General features: G+C 34.0%; 1 protein-coding gene across 4 annotated transcripts in view; it reads right to left on the bottom strand.

Moving 5' to 3' along the window:
- The window catches only part of G2E3 (G2/M-phase specific E3 ubiquitin protein ligase), a 56,553-nt gene that overhangs the window by 10,914 nt on the left and 22,625 nt on the right, over nt 1–23,014 (bottom strand). For all 4 annotated transcript variants that reach the window (XM_026007652.2, XM_072761308.1, XM_072761306.1 and 1 more), the window contains 9 exons: nt 20,783–20,884; nt 17,959–18,083; nt 16,599–16,764; nt 9,577–9,683; nt 8,773–8,889; nt 5,727–5,851; nt 5,493–5,625; nt 2,509–2,816; nt 151–332 (listed from right to left, as the gene is read on the bottom strand). In XM_026007652.2, coding sequence (XP_025863437.1) covers nt 151–332; nt 2,509–2,816; nt 5,493–5,625; nt 5,727–5,851; nt 8,773–8,889; nt 9,577–9,683; nt 16,599–16,764; nt 17,959–18,083; nt 20,783–20,884 — 1,365 coding nt within the window. The remainder of the gene's footprint in view (nt 1–150; nt 333–2,508; nt 2,817–5,492; nt 5,626–5,726; nt 5,852–8,772; nt 8,890–9,576; nt 9,684–16,598; nt 16,765–17,958; nt 18,084–20,782; nt 20,885–23,014) is intronic.

Raw genomic sequence — 23,014 nt, 5'->3', positions numbered from 1 at the left:
TCTCCCTCTGCCTGTGTCTCTGCCTCTCTCTCTCTCTGTATGACTACCATAAATAAATAATAAAAAAAATTAAAAAAAAAAAACAAAAACAAAAAAAACAAATATAACTAGAACATAGTCTATATTTTAATTAACAAGTACATTTCTTACCCTGATTATCATTTGTGCCACATCAAAGTCTGAAACATCATCTAAAATTGGTTGGGTATTTTCTGGCCCATAAACAAGGCAGTTAAACAAGGTTTTAGAAAAGAAACCAGGTGAAGGACCACCATGAACCAAAGAAATGGCAAGGATTTTGCCAGCTTCATAGTAAAGATTCTCCTCCAGAGCTGTAAATACAGATTAAAATACATCAAATATAATTCTTTTATTATTATAAATAATTACCAAAAATATTGAATACATATACAGTAAATTAAAAATTGCAAAAAAAACTAAGACTTAGATAAATGTAAAATAATTCATAGAAACTAGGATCATGTATAAAGATCTTACCTATATTTTTCTGAATACAAAGTAACATAATAGAAAAAATGTAAATACAGAAACTCTTTAATAAAAATTACTTATAATTCTATCACCCTAATAACCCGTGTGCACACTTTGATATGTATTTCTCAAATGCATATTAGTATCTACACAAATAGTTTGACTGCTGGGTTTTTTTTTTTTACTTACTATATTGTAAACTTTTTCTATATTATACAAAATTATTCAAATCTACAGTTAATGACCGCATTAAGACTAATTTATAGATGCATTGCAATGTAAACCATCTCCTTATTACTAGCTACCTCGGGTAAGCTGTATTTTCAACCATATGAGACATAGTATTATGATCAGTATTTACCTCCATATTGTTATTTATAAATCTTTTATTATTCGATGAGTATAGGTTCCTACCTATGTTATTAATAATTCAAAGGATACAAACATTTTTAAGGTTGTTGATAAATAGGGCTAAATTATTTTCCAAAATGGCACAAATTTACTCCCAAGAGTGTATGTGGTCATACCATGTCTTCATAGCTTTCAGTATTTTTTAAATTATCATTTAAAATGTTTTAGCTACTAAGCAAAAGAAGTCAGAGAAAGACAGATACCATATGATTTCACACATTATGTGGAATTTAAGAAACAGAACAGATAAGCAAAGGGGAAAAAATGAGACACACACACACACACTAATCAAGGCACAGACTCTTAATTATAGAGAACAAACTGATGGTTACCAGAGGGGAGAGGTGTATGAGAGGTAGGAGGAGTAGGAGCATAGGTGAAATAGCTGATGGGAATTGAGGAGAGCACAGGGTAATGCACGAAGTGTTGCATTACCATAATGTACATCGGAAACTAATACAACATGGTATGTTAACTAATTGAATTAAAATAAAAACTTAATAAAATGTTTTAGCTACTTTGATAAGTCAAAAAGATATCATGTAAAAAAAAAAAGATATCATGTAAATTTTCCTTTATTTTTCTTAATATTGTTCAGAGCAAAATTATTAATATTATCAATACATGAACTAATAATAAAAACTCAATAACCTTATATGCTACATAGCAGTCACATTTTACAGATACAGAAACTGAGTTCCAAAAAGACTCTGTAATTAAAGATATAATGTACAAAACTGAATTTAGATTTTGTGAATTTATGCACTCATCCACTATACCAAAACTGTTTTGAGTTAACATTACTGATTATTTGGAGTGATCTTTTTATTAAGGGATTTTAGAATTAAACAGTGTGTACTATACATAGTATAGTACAAATAATATAAAAGATTTAAAAATAAACCTTGGTAGTTTCTCAACTATTTTAATGATGCTTCAGGCAATAGTAAGGAAGTTCTAGGGAATATACAGGAGAAAATTCAAATGCAATGAAATAAGTCTTCACACTCTTTCAAATTTCCTATTATAGCAAAAGTGATATAAAAGCTCCTAAAAAAGAATGCTAGAATTAATCATTCTTCTGAAATGCATGTTTTAATTCTTCACCAGAAGGCAGAAAAGTATCACATGCATAAATGTACATGAAAAATTCTTGAAAGCAAAAGTATATTTAAAAATGTGTTACATGTGGACCAGAAAATTATGTGATAAAAGTCCTAGGCTGTGAAGAAATATCCTATCTGCAACTTCCAAAGATGTGAACAAGAAGGGCTCAAATAATCATCCATTCCATTTGGCCACTCTATTCAAATGCAATTAGAATGAATATAAAGTACATTTTTAAAGAAGTTACACTCAATTATAAATTCATTCCAAGGAGGATACAGCTAAAAGAAATTAAGCATATTCTTAAACAGAAAATGTTTCACTACAAAATTTACTTTAAAAAATACCACTCCCTCTTTTCCACTTTTCTGTGATTCAATCAGTAGCTTACTAACAAAGCGAACTACACATTTTGACCACAGGAATTGAATATTAATTCTAACCAGCTACCTCTTTCACACGGTAATATTCAGTACATACAATAATAAATAAAATTACCTCGAGAATTTAGAGACAAGTTCTTTGACAAGGAACCTTCAAACACTGGTGAATTCTCAAGATGTTGCATTAAGAGACTTAGGAATTCTTGCTTTGATCCAGGATGCTCTCTTCCAAAATTATCACTTTCATTGACATATGCTACTTCAATTGTATGTGAAGGATTAAAGTTTTGATTTCTGAATACATCTAAGGCACTATTCCAGATATTGGCTTTATTAATCCATAATCTTTTAGTTTTTTTTTTAATTTGAAATCCTAATTCCATTATAATTGTTGAAATATCTCTTCTATATTTGCTGCCTTGCCTATAAAACATGAATTTAAAACATAGAGGTTAAGTATTCCACAGTACTTTACATGACACAGCAGTTCAGCCAATAAAATATAGAAAAATTAAGAAGGAAATTCTTCCCCAACTCCCACCCAAAATCAGACAATAGCTGCCACCAGAACCAAAAAGCTATTTGACTTAATTCTGAATTTTTGACTCCTTCCCCAATTTCCTACCAATTAAAATCTAATGTCATAAATGATTCATGAGAATGTTGATAGATTATGTCAAATTTGATCAATTCAGTAGATTCAGATATAAAAGAAGCTCAGAATCTCACACTCCTGGCCAATGGCTATAACAATCAGTTACTTACAGGCATTTGAAGTTTACTAGAGCCTTCAGAAATAGAACAAATGTCACCTCTGCTTACTCTATGTGAGAACCACAGTTTTAAGATTTCACAATGTATTTCTAATTATAAATTTAGTTTTAACAGTAGAGTTAATATTATAAACACAATTCACAACCGTTTAAATAGTACTTTTTAGCCTATAGCAGTAATTCACAAAGTGTAGTTCCAAACCAACAGCAGCATATGGAAACTTGTTAGAAATGCAAATTCCCCCCCCCCCAAGACTTTCTTTTTAAGTAATATCTACACACCCACTGTGGGGCTCAAACCTACAACCCTGAGATCAAGAGTTTCGTTTTGTACTCTCCACTGACTGAGCCAGCTAGGTGCCCCTGAAATGCAAATTCTTGAGCCACAATGCAATTCTTGAGGTTCTCAGAATCAGAACCTCTGAGCATGAGGCCTAGCAATCTGTACTTATCAATACTTCCTGGCAATTGCATGGACCAAATCAATTGCTCTCGGCCTCAATTTTTCTATCTGTAACTGAAATTAATGTACTCAAAATAATCCTGTTTGGAACAATGTCTATGGATCATCTTTCCACAGCAAGTATAAATCCTTCTCATGGTTAAACATTACAATGCTCCAATGTGGACCAGGCTTTGCTTTTTTCTTTCTTCACACACCCCTATACATTAATCCAGGTTGCAGGAAAACCAAAGTCTTCTGGAAGTAAGACAATTCTTCAGAAATATGCCTTCATGTAGCAGGTTGATTCCTTGCTCCTGCCTGGAATGGAAATGCTGATGCTATTCTTTTAAAATATGATGTTAAAGCATGGAACAAGGAATCAAACTTTCCTGGTATAACATGTTTAGAAATCTACATACTAAAATTTTTTAAACTAATGTGAACATCCTTCTTGATACTAAAAATATTATAAAAACTTCTGTAACAAGTTTTCAGTTAACAAGTGGTATCTTAAGCAGCAATTCTTCACTTTTTTAAATAGTACTTCATATTCCACTTCTATCTATAAATCTAGTTATCAAATATCACAGAAATTCTCTTTATCTTCTGAGTTTTAACTTGATACTATTTTTTTAAAAAGATTTTATTTATTTGAGAGAGTGAGCCCTCATGCATATGAAGGGTGGGCCAAGGTGGGAGGTAGGGAGATGGGGAGAGACAGAGAGAGAGAGGGAATCTCAAGCAGACTCCTTCCTGACCATGGAGACCCATGCAGGGCTAGATCTCAGGACCCTGATCATGACCTGAGCCAAAATCAAGAGTCAGACAGATATGTGAACAACTGAGCCACGCAGGCGCCACTAACTTGATACTTTTTTTTTTTTTACTTGATACTATTTTTAACAAAAAAGTAGTTCATCATGCTTAGCTACTAATGTTAGTTTTGCCTAATTTTTCTATAAACGCCTTTGCAAAGCCACACGTACTTAAAAATCTTAACTTCAGCTGAATAAATACCTGATACTAAGTTCTAATTCTAGTCTTATTTAAATGTTTATGAATGATTTTGAAAATTACTTATTTTGCTTTGGGTGCAGTGGCACATGCCTGTAGTCCCAGCTACTTAGGAGGCTGCGGCATGAGGATGGCTTGAGCACACGAGTTCTGGGCTGTAGTGTGAAATGCCAACTGGGTGTCTGCACTAAGCGTAGCATCAGTATGGTGACCTTCCAGAAGCTGGGTACCACCAAGTTGCCTAAGGATGGAATGAATCAGCCCAGGTAGGAAAATATTTAGGCATTAATACAATAATACTTGTAAGTATACCTTAAACTTTCTAAAGAGGTAATACTTAGACCTCTGACACTGACAGCAAATATATCAAGCAAATGACATTTTTTTTAAAAAATCGCTATATTAAATAGAATTCCTTCCTTTGAACCAAGTAACATGGTATACTTGATATATTTTAAACTACCTTGAAAATGATCTCTATTTTTTACATCATGATTCAGTATACAATAAAATAAATTTTATATACATTCTATGTGTAATGCAATCTTGTAATTCTATTCTATCCTATTTGGTTTCCTTTTTTAATGCTGGTTGCATTGACTTCATGACCTAACATTGGTCCTGCAGTTTAAAAAACATTTGTCCAGAATATTAAGATCAATATTCTAAGTGTGTATATATCCACTTCCTATTGTAATTTTCTCAAAACAGAGCTTTATAGGGGTACCTGGCTGGCTCAGTTAATAGAGCATGTGATACCTGATCTTGGGGTAATGAGTTCAAGGCCTATACTGGACAAGGAGCTTACTTTAAAAAAAAAACAGAGTTTTATATTTTTCTTCTATTCAAAATACATACAATACATACCTCAGCAGATCTTTTTGCTGGGCTCCAGGTGACTGTCTGGGTAATTTAGGTGATGATTCTTCCAACAAACAATCAGTTATTCCCACATTATTCGTGTTGGGTAATGAATGCTTTTTGGCTTTTTGGAAATCCTCTGTAGATTTAAAACCCAATGTTAGCATTACAGAGATACAGAAGAAATTTTTAAATAATACACAATTGAAAAAATCTTTATTCACAATTACAAAATATTACCTGAATTGTAGAGGATACCTCTACATTCCAAACACTCCCAGTTTTGTTCCCATGACCGTAATGAGGAACAAGCTAAATGTGTTCCACTAGAACCACAACACTGACAGCGCTTTATTTCCCATTTGCTGAGGACATAAAGAGAAGCAGATGTTTACATTTTGGTATTAACTTGGTCTAATTCCAACCACTAGCACTGCCACAGGCTACACTGTCCATCTCACATAAAATCAACCCTTCAACCAAAGGAGGGGAAAAAGATTACCTGCTTTGCACTATATTTTTTTCTTAAAGTATTTTTTTTTCTATTTCACTTATTATGTTTGTAACCTCCTCTTCTAAATACTCATTAACTTAAAATACCTTAATATCAACATGTACATGTACATACACAGGAATATATATACCAGAAAGAATATAATTAAGAAAGAAAAAAATTTCTTTTATATCTAGAAATTACTAGCTCATAGGAAATTTGCTATATAAATGCATCCAACATGGAAGAAGCATCAGAAAATATATTATCTTACCTAAAATATTACTTTTCATATTCAATGTGAGGAATTGTTTTCTACAAATGCTTGTTTAGAAATCCAGTATTGCTCAGCTCAACAATATCCAGACTTATGACCTTGCCCATATTTAGAGTCTTTTGTTTCCTTCCATCCCCACCTCCAAGTTTCCCCACTGAATTGTGTGATATATGCCAGTCCACACTCACATTTTCTGTATAGGTGTAGGTGTGGGTGTGGGTTGTGGTGTGGGGCCTATTTTTTATTTGGTTATAGGTATTCCTTCTATGAATAAATAATGGATATACTCCCTAGGTGTGTGGATATACAGGTGATAAGAGAGGTAGTTGGGGAATGCTTGAGTGGCTCAGTTGGTTAAGCATCCAACTCTTGATTTGAGGCTCAGGTCATGATCTCAGGGTCATGAGATAGAACCCTGTGTCAGGCTCCATGCTGGGTGTGGAGCCTGCTTAAGATTTTCTCTCTCCCTCTCCCTCAAGCTCCCTGCCTCCATGTATTCACATATATCCTCTCTCTCAAAAAAAAAAAAAAGAAAAAAAAAGAAAAAAAAAGGAAGAAGGAAAAAGAGGTATTTGGATTCTCTTCACTCCATAAGATGTTAAGTGAATCTTTCTGTGTGGATATGGGTATGTACGTATATGTCTTCTCTGTGTGTCTCTCCCAAAGAGTTCTGCCAAATAATGGAGAGAAAGATGAAAGATGACAGCTAACATAAGTGCTTACTATACACCAGGTCCAGTTCTCAGCCTTTACACAAAAAGTTTAATCCTCATAATTTTAAGTGATAGGAAAAGTCCTTATTATCCTTAATTTTAAAAGAGAAGAGATCAAGGCACAGAGGGGTAAATGACTTGTCCAATTAAGTTCACAGTGCTACACTTGACGGGATGAACACTGGTGTTTTTCTGTATGTTGGTAAATTGAACACCAATAAAAATTAATTAAAAAAAAAAAAAAAGTTCACAGTGCTAGTTAAGTCTCAATAGTGAGGCTTTCAACCTAGTTTAGTTGGCTTGAGACCCATGCTCCTAACCACTACACCATGGTGCCTCTCAGCAAAACCATCTTCCTATCACTAGAATGAGAGAGTGAGATTACAAAAACACCCCCAAACATTCAGATTGCAGGTATTAGGTCCCAGGAGAAAAGACAAAGGATAGCAATTTCAAATAGCCGTCAGAAAGAGAAGGGGAGTTTGGTAACTACTGACTGGGCGACCAGTGATATATAAGCAATATATGTAGGTTAACTAAAATAGCCCAAAATAAATTTAGAAAATATCAATATTAATGAACATATTGCTTCTTAGAAATCTAGAGATCTCTGCTCTTAAATAATTTTTAGTCTAATGACAAAAACAAACTCAAATAATATAAATTACATTGTAACATGCACATAAAAGAAAAAGCCCAACTCAGAACCGGAAATCAGGGATATGGTAGTGGTAAGAGCTGCTTACGGAAAATTTTCAAAGCTGGCAGACATCAGCGGAGTCTTTGCAAATAAGATAGCTTACCCAGCCAAATCACCTTCCATGAGAAATAAGGCTCCCAATATTCTGCTTTGCACTTAAGTTTCAGCTTGCCATGTACGATTGTGTCACAGGGATTACAAATTTATTGAAATATCCTCCATAAATTCAACAAAACAGTGCCATCCAATAGAAATATAATGCAAGTCATTTAATGAATTTAAACTTTTCTAGCAACTTGATTTAAGAAGGTAAAAGAAATAGGTGAAATGAATTTCAACATTTCCAAAATATCATTTTGTTTGACATGTAATCAATATAAAAAGTTATTAACATGATACTCTAAGTTCTTTTTGTCTTGCTGCTAGGAGTTGAACTGTGTGTCCCCTCCAAATTCATGTTAAAGTCCTAAAACCCACTACACCTCGTTATGTGACTATATTTGGAGCTAGGACCTTTAAAGAGATAATTAAGATAAATTAAGAGGTCATATGGGTGGGCCCTAATTTAATATGACTGGTGTCCTTATTGGAAAAGAAGACTAGGACCTGGCAGAGGGACAATCATGTGAGGACATAGCAGGGAATCAACCATGTGCAAGCCAAGGAGAGAGGCTTCAGAAGAAATAAAATTTGCCAATACCTCTACCTCTAGGATTGTTAGAAAACAAATTTCTGTTGTTATGGCAGCCTTAGTAAATTAAGAAAATGAGTCTTCACTGTGTATTTCGCACTTGCAACACCTCTCAATTTGGAATAGCCCCATTTCAAGTACTCAACAGCCACATGTGCCTATCATTTAAGGCAGTACAGCTCTAGAAAATGAAGCCTCATGAAAATACACCACATAAATCAGTTACAACCATGCTGACAGCTATAATTTCTCTGTAAACAGATGTAAACATGCATTTAATAAATATATTTCCTCTCAAGCTAAAACTTCAAACATCCTAAAAGCAAAAGCACACTTTATTAACTAGAAAACTACTTCTTTAACTGATGGTTTAAATAAGGACAGTAAGCACAATTGGGACTTCCCATTATACCTATCAGGTTCGTTATAGTCTCGCCCTTCTTTGCAACGACATCTTCGGACATCACAATGCTCATAGTGCTGCAGAAGTTCTTGATAAGCATTTTCCTCTAATTCCCAAGATGCATCTCTGTAAATGAAGATATAAAATACACTTTCAACTAAAATGTTACATAAAAGGATTAGTAATGAAATCTAAAAACAAAAACTTTTCACATACTTAGGAATAAGGATAAACCTTTTTCTTTTCAGGATTAATCATTCTCTTCAAGATATAAATCTGTCAGTGTCATTTTATCCTGCAGTTGATTATTTCCACAGTGAATTTTCAAATGTTAAATGAAAAATTAGAAATGTTCTAAAATTTATATTTTTCCAAATTTTCACTTCTAATTTTTAAATTTCAAGTTTAGTAACATTATTTCGGATTCCTCATCTTTAAGTATTAAAGAAAATCCCTATTATATATTTTAAACCATATCTTGATTCTTTTAATTTATACATACCATTTAAAAATCTATTATGCTAGTATCTAAGCCAATTAATTACTATTGTACAAAAAAAAATTACTATTGTACACACCTGAGGATTTATTAAGAGACTACAAATCAACTAATGAGATACTGAAGTCAGTCCCTGCTCTCAAGAACTAGCAATCTGGGAAGGAGGAGGCAGTGGTAGAGGCAGCTTTATATTTCCCCATTTAAGATGACTACTTGTCCATGATCACTTAATCAAAACATAAACAATTATTTCCATTGTTATTAAAATCTTACATTTAAATTATCTTTTTGTCAAAAGGCTAAATGGTACTTACTTTTCAGGAATATGAATTCCCATTCTCAACATCTCTTTCTGAAATATATCACTATTATTGCATATTGTGCATCTAAAGAAAAACACTCCTGCATTTATTGCTTGAACCTATAATGGAAAAGAGAAAACCTATTGTTAATAATTTAACAGGGGGGCAGCCCTGGTGGCGCAGCGGTCTAGTGCCGCCTGCAGCCCGGGGTTTGATCCTGGGGACCCTGGATCGAGTCCCATGTCAAGCTCCCTGCATGGAGCCTGCTTCTCCCTGTGCCTCTGCCCCTCTCTCTCTGTGTCTCTATAAATAAATAGAATCTTTAAAAAAATAGTAATAATAATTTAACAAGGTATCAGGTTATAGATTATAATAGCTAACAGAACATGTGCTACTTTTCACTTTATTATGAAAACACTTTCTATGCTAGTTCTCAGGCTTTGATAAATGAAGTTATTCTGCTAAAATTCTGAGATCTTTTTTCCTAATCACCAAAAAAATAAGTTAATGAATTGACGGTTCTTAGTTTTACATCTATCTCATATTTTTTTCTCAACCTTTGCTATCCAATGTCATTTCGGTCCCCACATATCATGTTGTCCATCACTTACTGATTAAAACAGTAAAAGTATTGGCTTACTTCACCTAGGAAGGATGTTTAAATACATGTTATTATAAAATATCCTTGGATCTGTTTTAACTCAATCTCTAAACTAGTGTTCTTCCTAAAAGGGGAAAAGCATAATAAAACCTATTCTCACTGCTTCTGTAAATAGAAACACAGAACCAGCAGGCAGAGGGTACTCTCAGGGACAGAAAACTACAAACCTACTAGAAAGAGTAGCCAATCCTCCCCCGCCCAGAAAACTAGTACCACACATTCATTTAACAACTATTTAACCCCTGCTGTATAGGTAGCAAACATTATGCTATGTACCAAAAATAGAAACAAATAACTTAGATTGGAATGATGAGATACAATACTTTGTAAAAGTGTGTGTGCATTTCAAGTATAAACATGGAAGAGAAAGGAGTAAATATCTAAGTCTAAGAGCCTTGACAAAAATGTCACAAGAATGGTGAGGTCAAAGCTAAGTTTGGAAGAGGAAACAAAGATTTGCTAGGAAATAGAACAAAAGGCATTATAAGGATAGGGAATTGCACGTATCAAGTCTCCATGGTAAGAGAAAGGACAATATGATTAGGGAACTAATTAATAATATGTTTAGGATTACATGATAAGAATTGCATTGCATGTCTAATTCTGTAATGAGGTTATGAATTAGGGAAATCAAAGCCAGCACTGTATATAAAAAGTTAATACAGAATAAGGTATGCAGGGAAAAAAGCCAGTTAGTGGGCTCTTTCAAAAGTCTAGTTATTTATTTATTTTTTTTTGAAAGCATCTAAAGTTAAGTGGCAGAGGTTAGCAATAAAAAAAAGACACAATAACTATTAGGTAGACTTGACAGACTTAGGGAATGATTTATAAATGATAAAGAAAACAGAAGAACTGAGGTTCAAAAACACTAGTAGCAGGGCACCTGGTTGGCATGTAACTCTCGGTCTCAGAGTCATAGGTTTGAGCCCCAGCGGCTTAAACAAAAATTTTAAAAAACACACAAAAACAAAAACAACCCACTAGTAGCAAGTGGGACACATACACAGAGTGTGGGAGGGAAACGAATCACTGAAATCTCTGAACCTAAAGGCCTTCAGGAGCCAACTGTACACTGGTATCAATACCTTAGTATTAGCTATGACCCAAGGAAATGGATAGTATGGAGGGGAACAAAACAAAAAACATAGGAGATAAGGAAGATAGAACATGACCACTGGGATGATGGAGAAATCCAAACTGACCAAGTATAGTGGCAATTCTCTACATACAGAGTGAAAAGTTTCCATCAATGTTAAGATATTAATCTGCACTCTTCTTTTACAAAATCCAAAAGCATATAGCATTTATAGTGGTCACAAATAACGAAATATGCTTAATTACATACAATTCTCATTCTGTTGCATAGGACTGTTCTTCCTTTAATGAAGTTCAGAGAATTAAAAATTTTTCTTCAGGTATTTGTTATTTAATAGGATAGACTTCATTTACTACTTCAGTTAAGACTTGTGACAGAATGGAAAAGGCGCTGTAGCTCCTTTACTGAATATGACTCGAGAATTAGTTCTTACTGGTCTCTAATGAAGGAACAACTGCATGTTCCTATTTATTTTATAAACAAGTGCTCCTGGTGCTGTGATTCTTTTATTTGCATAAAGCAGACCTACGTTTTTGTAAGTATTATTATTGACTTTTTATTTTATTTTTCTATATTATTGACTTTTTAATGACAGGATTAGAAATTTGGTATTTTCAGTGCTCACAAAAAGCCCTATGGAAAATAGAGTCAAGTTTGAGAACCTCTCTGTGTTTTGTTACTAACAACTGAAGCAATTTTTTTTCCTTTTTCTTATATATTGATTGGGGCAGATATTTATTTATTTGTTTGCTTATTTATTTATTTATTTATTTATTTATTTATTTATTTATGATAGACAGAGAGAGAGAGAGAGAGAGAGGCAGAGACACAGGCAGAGGGAGAAGCAGGCTCCATGCACCGGGAGCCCAACATGGGATTCAATCCCGGGTCTCCAGGATCTCGCCCTGGGCCAAAGGCAGGTGCCAAACCGCTGTGCCACCCAGGGATCCCTTTTAACTGTTTTTGAAAAATAACATAACTCTTTCAAAATTAACAAGATGACACAAATACAAACTCGTAAGATAAATTTCCTTTGTAAAATTCTCATACAGTTTAAACTTATTAGGTAAAGATAAATTTTCATGATATTTATGAACTACACTCCCTGGATCCTTTTACAAAACACTTCTTTTTAAGAACTAACAGAATTTATAAAATTTACCCTACAAAATAGGCTCCATCCTGCCACCTTTAATGGCATAATCCTAAATATAAAAAAGTTCAAGGCTCATGCAAAAAAATATACTCAAGTAGTTTTCTTTATCCAAACTAGTTTATTAATAAAACAAATAAAAACTGATTTATCGGGCAGCCCAGCTGGCTCAGCAGTTTAGCACCGCCTTTAGCCCAGGGCCTAATCCTGGAGACCCAGGATCCAGTCCCGTGTCAGGCTCTCTCATGGAGCCTGCTTCTCCTCTGCCTGTGTCTCTACCTGTCTTTCTCTCTGTGTCTCTCATGAATAAATGAAATCTTTAAAAACAAACAAACAAACAAACAAACCTGATTTATCAATCTTCACACAGAACTGCAGATGAAGGCCTGGTTTTAAAACAAAATGCACCATATGTAAGGGCTTTGGTTCTGTGGTCTAATTAACTAGGATTATCATATTTCTTCCAATATATTAGATGCAAAGCCTGGAAGTCAAAGCTTTGACATTCTTACAGATCACCTACAATAATCCTAAGTTATTTAAAAATTATCTATTTGCAAACATCTCCATTGGGCAATAGTCATCATTATCTCCTACCTTTTGTTATATTTTCAGCACTTCCCCCTGCCCCACTGTATCCGTTGACATGTAATTTTCTAATTCTGGTTTTTAAAATGCATAAGTTATTTCTTCTCCTTGATTTCATTTACTTACATACATTTCTGACCATCTGAATATTTACATTCTTTATAAAAATATATCATCAAAATAAAGAGATGGCTTAAGGTTGCTTCAGTGTTCAAGTTTGCTTTTTATTTAATTTTTTTTAGCTTTTCTTCAATTGTCCTAAATCTGGATAGCCTCATTTTATAAATACATGGGACTACCATCAAGTCAGTATTAGATACTGATGGTCTCTTTGTAAAGCATGTAAATCTCTCCTGAAACCAGGGGTGTAAGTACTGTTGCTAGTTTTGAAAATTGTACTTTCCCAATAGAAATCTCTTGTGAAAGTTCTATGGGACACCGGGCAGGTAAAGAAAGCTTAACTTTGTTGCTCTGTCAGTGGGTTAAAAATCTTTCAATCTTCCCTGTAGAAGATTAAACACGGTGTTTTTTTTTTTTTTTTTAAAGAAAAAAAAAAAAAGGATGCCAATCTGCCTTTGGCTCAGGTTGTGATCCCGGGGTCCTGGGATGGAGTCCCACATCAAGCTCCCTGCAGGGAGCTTGCTTCTCCCTCTGCCTATACCTCTGCCTCTCTCAGTGTCTCTCATGAATAAATACATAAAATCTTAAACAACAAAAAACGCACACTGTGATGTGTCGCTCACTGCTAAAGTCAGCATACAGTGTGACTTTATAGACAGAAGTCTTGTAATATTTCCTGCAATTCACTGGGCACCATCTGTCTGTATGTCTTCACAGAAAATCGGCACTCACGAGGACAAAGTACAGAATAGGTATAGGAAAGTTATTTTGTGCAGTTTCATTTCATTAAAGCTTTTTTATTTTAAGGCACGGTTTCTCTCAGATACAGCTTAAAAAAAGGACATGATTGTGCTTAATCACTAAAAGGAAAGAAAATCAGTTAAAAGACTATTAAACTATACTTATAGAAATATGAGAAAATAAGAAAAATAAATCACTTAAAGCAAAATCGAGAGACTAGACAGTGGGAAAAGCTTTGGGATATTTCACTGCCTATTTTTTACAGACAATGCATGATGCTTTCCTTTCCATCTTTAGACCCTAGATGTTGGCTTCTCAGAGTAGAAAATTTTTAGGGAAGACAAAGACAAAGCCAAGAGTACCATGAAATTCTGAGGTTCTTCCTCTGCCCATTGGCAGGCACCATGAGGCAGTCAACAGTTTTTAAAGAGCTAAAGCTTATTTCTTTTCTTCCTATAAGGTTTCACCAAGAGCTTTGAAACAAAAAACAAAAAAAAAAGAAAAGAAAAGAAAAAAGAAAAAAAGCAAGCCATAAGGGTGCCTGGGTAGCTCAAAGTCAACTCTTGACTTTGGCTCAGGCCATGATCTCAGGGTCCTGGTACTGAGCCCCATGTCAAGAGGTGAAGTCTGCTCCAGGATTCTCTCTCTCCATCTTCCTTTGCCCCTCCCCCTGCTCACACATGAAGAAAGAGAAAGAAAAGAAAGAAAAGAAAGAGAAGAAAAGAGAAGAGAAGAGAAGAGAAGAGAAGAGAAGAGAAGAGAAGAGAAGAGAAGAAAAAAGAAAAGAAAGGTAGGTCTTCAAAAAAATACAAGCAGTACAATTCCACTGAGACCCCTTGTCATTTTCTGTGTCTTGAGTCCTTGGAGTTTTGGTGGTGGAGGATCAACAAATCCAATATTGTCTATAAAAATTATGAATAGTGCTAAAATTAAAATGTGGTCCTCGGGCTTGAAAAAGATTATTTCTTTGGTTAATGTCAACGTCAATCTGGAGAACTCAACTGCTGCCTTTCTTTGAGTGAAGGAATTTGGGATATGGATTTGATCTTCTCAGGAGCCTTTGAGTTAGATTATTTTCCATTTCATTGATCTCTGATTCTATTTTAACCAGTTTTTCTTTTGAATCTCAAATTCTCCTTGAAGAATCTCCCTATTCTATTCTGGCCTTCGGGCATACCAATAGAGCTTGAGTGTAGGCAGCAGCAAAAGAACCCATACTCAACTTCTGTGCATCATTCATTCTATCCACATGTGCTATAAAGTAGGGTCCATGAGGTGCTGAATATTCTCTGTTTCTACATAGTGATCAGGACAGCTTAGAAGATTTTTAAATTCAAAGGCAGGCGACAACCACTCCTGATGAAACTGCAGGTGGTTTATTAGGATAAACTACAATTTTGAAAGTATATCTAAGTATTAGGTTGAGTGACCACTACTCAAGAAGAAGTTGCTACTTCACTACTCAAGAAGAATTACTGTCTATTGTTTGACTCACATACTTTGACTATTACTACTTTTAAGACTTTCTTGAAATACAAGAGGATTTATAATATCTCCTAACTCTAAAAAATACTTTTGTGGATAACCTGTAATCAATAATAACATTAAAAAAAAATAATAACATTTTTTTACTAAACAATAATAAAAGGCAAGCTCCAAAAAAAATGTCAAATTTAATTAAATCCTTTGTTATCTGGCATTCTATTAACTGTAACTATCAGTTGGCACTTTCACGTATGTATACTATTATATTTGATGCTATCAATAAGCAAGATCTTAAAATAATCATGAATCTTCTGAATCAAAATAAATATTAAATTGCTTAATATTACGTGTTTCATGATGTTTGCTTAAAAACTTGTCATTGAGGGCATCTGGGTGCCTCAGTTGGCTAAGTGTCTGCGTTTAGTCCAGGTCAGGATCCTGGGGTCCTGGACTCAAACCCTACATTGTGCTCCTGCTCAGCAGGGAGTCTGTTTCTCTTTCTCCCCCTGCCTCCCCACAACGCATGCACTCTCTCTCTCAAATAAATAAAATCTTAAAAAAAACTCAAACTTGTCACTGAGTTTCACATACAAGGTGGCTTTCAAAGAGTCCTTTAAATCATTAAACAGTCATCAGTCCCTGTCAAGAAGCTGTGATAAAGTGTACACCAGAGTTTTTTTTTTCTTTCAAAGGCCTCAACATTTAAATATATTAGCTTACAGTTAAATTATCATTTCACATGTCTTGGTTTTTAAGCTTAAAATGTAAATAAACTTGGGGATTAAATCTGTTTTAATCATGTGAAATACAAACAAAATCCTTAGGTTAAAACAACAAAAACTTTTAAGTAGGTAGTACTCTAAAGTATTTATTAAAGTATTAGTTGTACAGTTCAATAGAGTAAACTTTTTACGTAAAATATGCTTTCATAAAGCTGTTTTTAAGTTATAAGTAGAGGTAAAGTAACTGTCAAATCTTTACAATTTAAAATTCAAAGCAGGGGCGCCTGGCTAGCTTGGTCAGAGGAATATGTGACTCTTGATCTTGGGGTCATGAGTTCGAGCCTCACACTCGGTGTAGAGACTATATAAATAAGTAAATAAACTCTAATAAAAAACGTTAAAATAAAAGAAAATTTAAATCAGCAAGGAACAAATTTTATATCAGAAAAGGCTTATAAAATTACTTACCTGTAAACAGTCTCTATGAAACCAAGCATTCTTACAACAAGGACTTCGTAATATACTGTAAGTTGGAATAGGCTCAATAAATTCCAAGCAAATGGTACATGGCATGGAGTCTCTATAATTATTAGATGTAATTATTTGAACAGGTCGATGTTTCCAACAAAATGACCTAAAAATGTAAATCATTTAGAAACATCTAATAAGTTACAAAGTATGAGGATAGAACTGCAATTCACATTTATAAGAGGAAATTCATTTGTATTTCTCTCATAATTAACCTACAACAGACTGGAACTTTGGCACTGTAAATCAGTCTCACAATCTATGATCAAGGAGAGCAGGACTTTCAGAATGTGAACCTTTTGGTAAGACCTAACTCTTAGAATTCCAATAACTAGTATTATGTTGAGAACCCTATGTAATACTGTTAGCAACACCATTATACTCAACAATGTACAAAATTAAAGGACCTTAAAAATAAATATTTTAATCATGTAGTGTATAAAATGCAAATAAAAATTTATTCCTAACCCATGAAATTTATTTCCATTTGTATTTTCTAAACTGTGGTTTTGTACATGCTAACAATCCATTAAACAGGTCAAGAACACAAAGACTAAAAGAAATAGAACACTTGTAATATCAAATACTAAAATTCGAGGCTGGGGTGGCTCAGTGGTTTAGCGCCTGCCTTTGGCCCAGGGCGTGATCCTGGAGTCCCAGGATCGAGTCTTGCATCAGGCTCCCTGCATGGAGCTTGTTTCTCCCTCTGCCTGTGTCTTTGCCTCTCTCTCTCTCTGTCTCTCATAAATAAATAAAATATTTAAAAAATACTAAAATTCATAAATCTTGGATGTTTAAAGCTTGATTCATGAAGTAAATACTGTCAGGGACACTTCAGGGCCTTGGGGTGATTTATTTTTTGGACTCCTCCAAATTTAAATGCTGTCAATTTACTCAATGAGAAATACATATGGCCCTTTGGAAGAAAAGTGGACCATAAATCTGAAGAGTGATGTAAAAATCTAAACTTATGTAAGGTGGAAATTTTGACAAAATATGAATATTCATATAATATGAATAAAGTTTCATATTATATCCTAGAGCTGAAAATTGAAGGTGAATATTAATTGTTAAGTCCATTGAAGACTGGCAATTCCCAAGACTTTGCAGATAGAAATGACTCCATAAAGGAAGAAGTGAGCAATTTTAAACATATATATAAACAACATATGTAGCATGTATGTGTAAACTCAGTGTAGCTCTGAAGAGAAATTTTACAAAGGATTAGATCATTGGGCTATCCATATCCATTTTCCCCTTTTCCTTAACATTCATGTTTCATATTCAACAATTAACTTACGCAAAATTGCCAGTAAATTGGAAAATACATTCTCTCTGAAGTCCACAGGGGAAATGATAGCTTCGTTTACATCGGGATGCAACACATCCAATTGAAGCGCCAGTTTTCTTGCAAATACTGCATTTCTAGAAGAAAATATGAAAACAGAGGTCATAACATACAAAATCTGAGTAATATAATATGACCAAGGTATAAATAAATATTCCTTTGTGGGGAGTCAGAAAATTATTTCATCATACTACAGCTATGATGATGGCTTATTAAAGCAATTTCTGAAAAAAAAAAAAAAATGTTCTACCTAGAAACAGTCTAAAGACACTAAAGATCCACTCCTGTAACAATTTCTGATAAAAGAGTCATCTCTAATCTAACATGTGGATGGGACAGAGAAGCTTCTTTTCCTTTCTACCTAGCTAAAATATTTTCAACTAAAGGGTTTGTATAAACACAAATAGGAAATATTCATCAAGAAGAATAGCAAAACAATATAAAAAACCAATCTGTGAAAAAAATTGGCTAGAATCACCCTATCCTAACCAAATGAAAGTGTTAAGATTCCCATAATAGGTTACATAGTAACACCTGTCCCCCCACCCCTACCCCAATCCCCTGCAAAAGATATGTTCAAGTCCTAATTCTTGGTACCTATGAATGTGACCTTATTTAGAAATAGGGTCTTTGTTTCTGTTTTTAAAGATTTATTTATTTATTTTAGAGAGAGTTCATAATAAGAACACAAAGACTATTAGATGATTCAATCATTACTAAAATACAGAGTGGAATCTAAAACATCTTAGAACTCTTGAGATAGCCATTCTAAAATGGTTACTCATACAATCTTATGCTGGCCCATGGAGTACCACTAGGTCGTTGGAGAGAACTTTGCCAACCTGAGGCTCTTTCAGTAAACTCGCATATGAAACTCTAGCTTAATGTCACAGATGAAGAGAACTTCTTCAGGATCAAGATATTCTCAAAGGTTCACAATAGGAAAGCCTGGGTGGCACAGTTGAGTGTCTACCTCTTGGTTTCGGCCCAGGTCAGATCTCAGAGTTGTGGGATCAAGCCCTGAGTTGTGCTCCACGCTTAGTGCAGCATGCTTGATATTCTCTCTCTCTCCCTCTCTCCCCCCTTCTGCTGTGCTCACTCTCCCTCTCTCTAAAATAAATATTAAAGAAGAAAAAAAAGGTTCATAATATATTCAGAGAAAATTCAAATGTTTTTAAAAGCCACTTATTTCCAAACTACAAGGAGACCTTTTTTTTTTTTTTTTTTAAGATTTTACTTATTTATTCATGACATATACAGAGAGAGAAGCCGAGACACAGGCAGAGGGAGAAGCAGGCTCCATGCAGGGAGCCCAATGTGGGACTCGATCCTGGGTCTCCAGGATCACGCCCTGGGCCGAAGGCAGGCGCTCAACCGCTGAGCCACCCAGGGATCCCCCTACAAGGAGACCTTTTTTTTTTTTTTTTTTTTTTTTTTTACAAGGAGACCTTTTGAAGTCATCTTTCACAAGCTCACTATCATCAGGAGGTTGAAGAATTTTGATACAATACTCTCACACCATCCTAAGACAAATGCCACTGATAACCTTTCTCCCAAGGTTTTCTCTTGCATCCCAGAGACTCTATCTTACCATCTAATCTCCAGCATCCTCAACATCTTCAAAACTAATTGCCTTCATTTTTTTTTGCATCAACTAAAAAAAGATCTCTAAATGCTTGCTTCCCTTACAGAATTTCTTGAATAACACTATCCTTATTTTCCCATCCTCCTTAATTTTCATCCAGACTTGACAAGGGTTGGGAATAGAATATGGAAAAAGGCAAGAGACAATCACAACATTGTTTTAGTTCTCTGTTGCAGGTTGTAGGTCACAATTTTGCCTTTATACTTTTCAAAATCTGGTTCTTTTATCCTAATGACATCTACACCCTCTGCAGGATGTAACTTCTTCCATCTCCAGACTTTGGCACTTTTCTCTGTATCTTAATTCTTGTTACCATTGTAAATAACCCCTACATTGATGGGACAACCTTTCTTGGATTTCAACTATAATGTATCAATGTCCTTCATCTCTACTCCAGAGTAACAATGAAACCTCTTATCACCATTGAGATTATCAGTTCCAGTTATCATTCTCTGGACAGAATTCTCTATACTTCTAAGTTTCTCATTTTTTTTTAACCTTCTCATTTTCTAACTCTTATTACTTCTACTCAGACCAGATAGAACCCTGCAGTCCTTTTCTTGCATTTAATACAATAGGTATCATACCATAGATTCACAAACTATAACGGAATGAAAACAGGGTTAAAGTTTAGAATACTTATTTTGGAGAACATGAGAAGGCAATGAACAAAAGTACATATTATCACAGGATGGTCACAAGAGGTGGAGATATCATAAATTACTGGTCTGCATAACTGTTTAATTTCCACCTCAACCCACTATGCCAACTCAGCAACTGAGGCATAAGAATAAAAAGTAAACATCTGGGTTGACTCAGGGTTAAAGGTCTGAAGAACAGCAGAGTGGAAGTCGGGTCATAATTCTGAAGGTAGAAGTGGCTGAAATGATGGACAGGTTGGAATAAAATAAGTAGAATCAGCATTGTCATATGTATTATTCAGGGTTGGTTAACCTTGCTTTTATTTGCAAATTTTCAAAAATTTCTTCTAAAATTTATCTTATTTGACAGAAATAAGCATTTAAACATAAAAGTCTTATAAATTTCCAATAGGGAAACTGGTGGAAAAAACATTCCCTAGTATGATGACACTTTTCGTATTTAGTGTAATGAGTAAAACAATCTACTTACCAGTTTAGAAGCCCTGTTCACTTCTTTCCTGATGTCTTCAATTAGAAAACCATAAACTCCTTCTTCTTCTTTACCTCTCTGCCAAATTCCACTTGACATCAACTGTAAATATATTTTCAATTCTAATTGAAATAGATTCTAAGAAACTAGCTTGAAATACATATATATGTAAAATGTGTGAATGTATAAAAATACATATATTGCATGAATATATAATATATATATAATATACATACACACATATGTAATGTTCCAATAAAAAAAATGGACGTAACTTGAATTTCAAGTTATTTTTATAGTTATTATAGTTATTTTTATGTTCAAAGTAAGAGGCTAATCACATTCTTTGATTTGGAAGACACTATACATTAACACTATACATTTAACTAACAGGTTCTAAAAGTATTCCAGGAACTAGAAGAAAAAATACAAGGCAAAAAACACCTGTAATGAAGCTTTAGAAAAAAAGTAGTAAATACTAAAAGGTATAAATGTAATAACAGTAAATATTACGGAAATAATTCAGTTCATCAGTGACATTTCAGGCTAACTTTAAATCTAGCTTGATTTTGGATCATAAAAGGTGTATTTATAGAAACCTATTGAATCGCGGTTAACACAGAAGTTTGAATTTTAATAAAAATTTTTTAACTTCAGTTTAAATATGTTAAGGAAATATGAATCAAGAAAACTCATGGAACTGTGAATAAGAAATCCTGGTTTGCAAACCAGGCTCTATGTCCAACTTTCTGAAACTCCAGACAAGTAATTTAATGTCTGAGATCTTAAACACAAAAAATAAAAACAGTGGACTAGATTGTCTTTCTAAGCTCTGCCATTCCATTTGTAACATTACTGTACTGTTTATAGTGAAATAGAATCTTATAAGTGTTGAGCCTAGGGTAGGTATGTTTTGAATTATTATACTCATTAATGAAAAACAATATAAAGGAAATTTTCATCAAATTAAATATATTAAATAATTCAAAAATACTTCAAATTTGTGATTAGAGAAGAAGATTATTGTTATCAATATAATAATATATCCTAGAGAAAACAAAAAAATACACATTACTTAAGAATTGGTTATGGAAAAAAAAAACAATGATTAATAAAATAGCTCTCCTAATTCTACTGCATAAAAAGTAAACTAAACTCTCAGAAAAATGAAAAGGTTTTCTTTGGTGATACAAAATTTAAGACTCCAAACTTACAAATAAATTTGGAATGCCAAATTCATGTTCTCTTAAATCTTGGTACAAAGTAATTAGGTTCTTAGACTAGCTAGAAGTCTATTTAATGCACAGGGCACTTGGGACACAAAACTATAGTCTTAAAGAACCACCGAGAAATATGTTAGATGTTTTCTCGAAGCATCTAGAATTTTAACATGGATGCTGCGGTAGGTATAAAAACAGATCTACAAATTTGTGGATCCTAATTCCTTTCCCCTTGAACATGGGCTAGACTTAATGACTCACTTCTAACAAATAGAACAAAGTAAAAGTGACAGTAGTATGCAACTGTGAGGACTAGGTCATATGGTTCTATCTTGGTGTTTGTCTATCCCTCTCTCCCTCTCTTTCATCACTTGCTCTGGAAGAAGCCAGATAACATGCTGTGAGTAACCTACAGAGCTACCTAGGAAGTAAGGAATAGAGAGGCCTCTTGACAACAGGGTTAATTAAGTACTAAGGCCAGAAGACATGTAAGTGAGGTATCACAGGTGGATCCTCCAGCCCAAGTCTAGCCTCCATATGACTGAAACCTGAGCCAGAACTACAGTTCAGCCAATAGCAGGATCCTGACCCTCAGAAAATGTTTGAGATAATAACTATTTAAGCTGTTAAAATTCAGGATAATTTGTTAAGTAGCAATATGTAACTCAAAGAGTATCGAGAAATATTGTGCTACTACTGACTGCAGCCTTGGCACACCAAGGCAGTGAAGGTGCCATTAATATCTTATGGTATAGATTCAGTAAGTGAAAAGTTGGTAGAAGGAAGGGCAAATAAATGAGACTAATTCTCAGTATGAAATCACTTTTTCTTTCTTCTGAGTGGCCCATATATTCACCTACTTCCTTTTCCACAAATATTTCTTTCTTTATTCAGAACCTTTCTTTCCAGGTTCTCTGTGAAATAAAATACTTTCCTTTTACTCCCTGAACCTTCAAAGGACTCTTTTCTGAGATTTATCACTAGCAACAATGGAAACAAGAAAGTGATAAAA

Source organism: Vulpes vulpes, chromosome 6 (assembly GCF_048418805.1).
Source record: "Vulpes vulpes isolate BD-2025 chromosome 6, VulVul3, whole genome shotgun sequence".
NCBI classification, from domain to species: domain Eukaryota; kingdom Metazoa; phylum Chordata; class Mammalia; order Carnivora; family Canidae; genus Vulpes; species Vulpes vulpes.
Note: the sequence above shows the minus strand (reverse complement) of the source record. Positions and strands in the feature narration are given on the sequence as shown.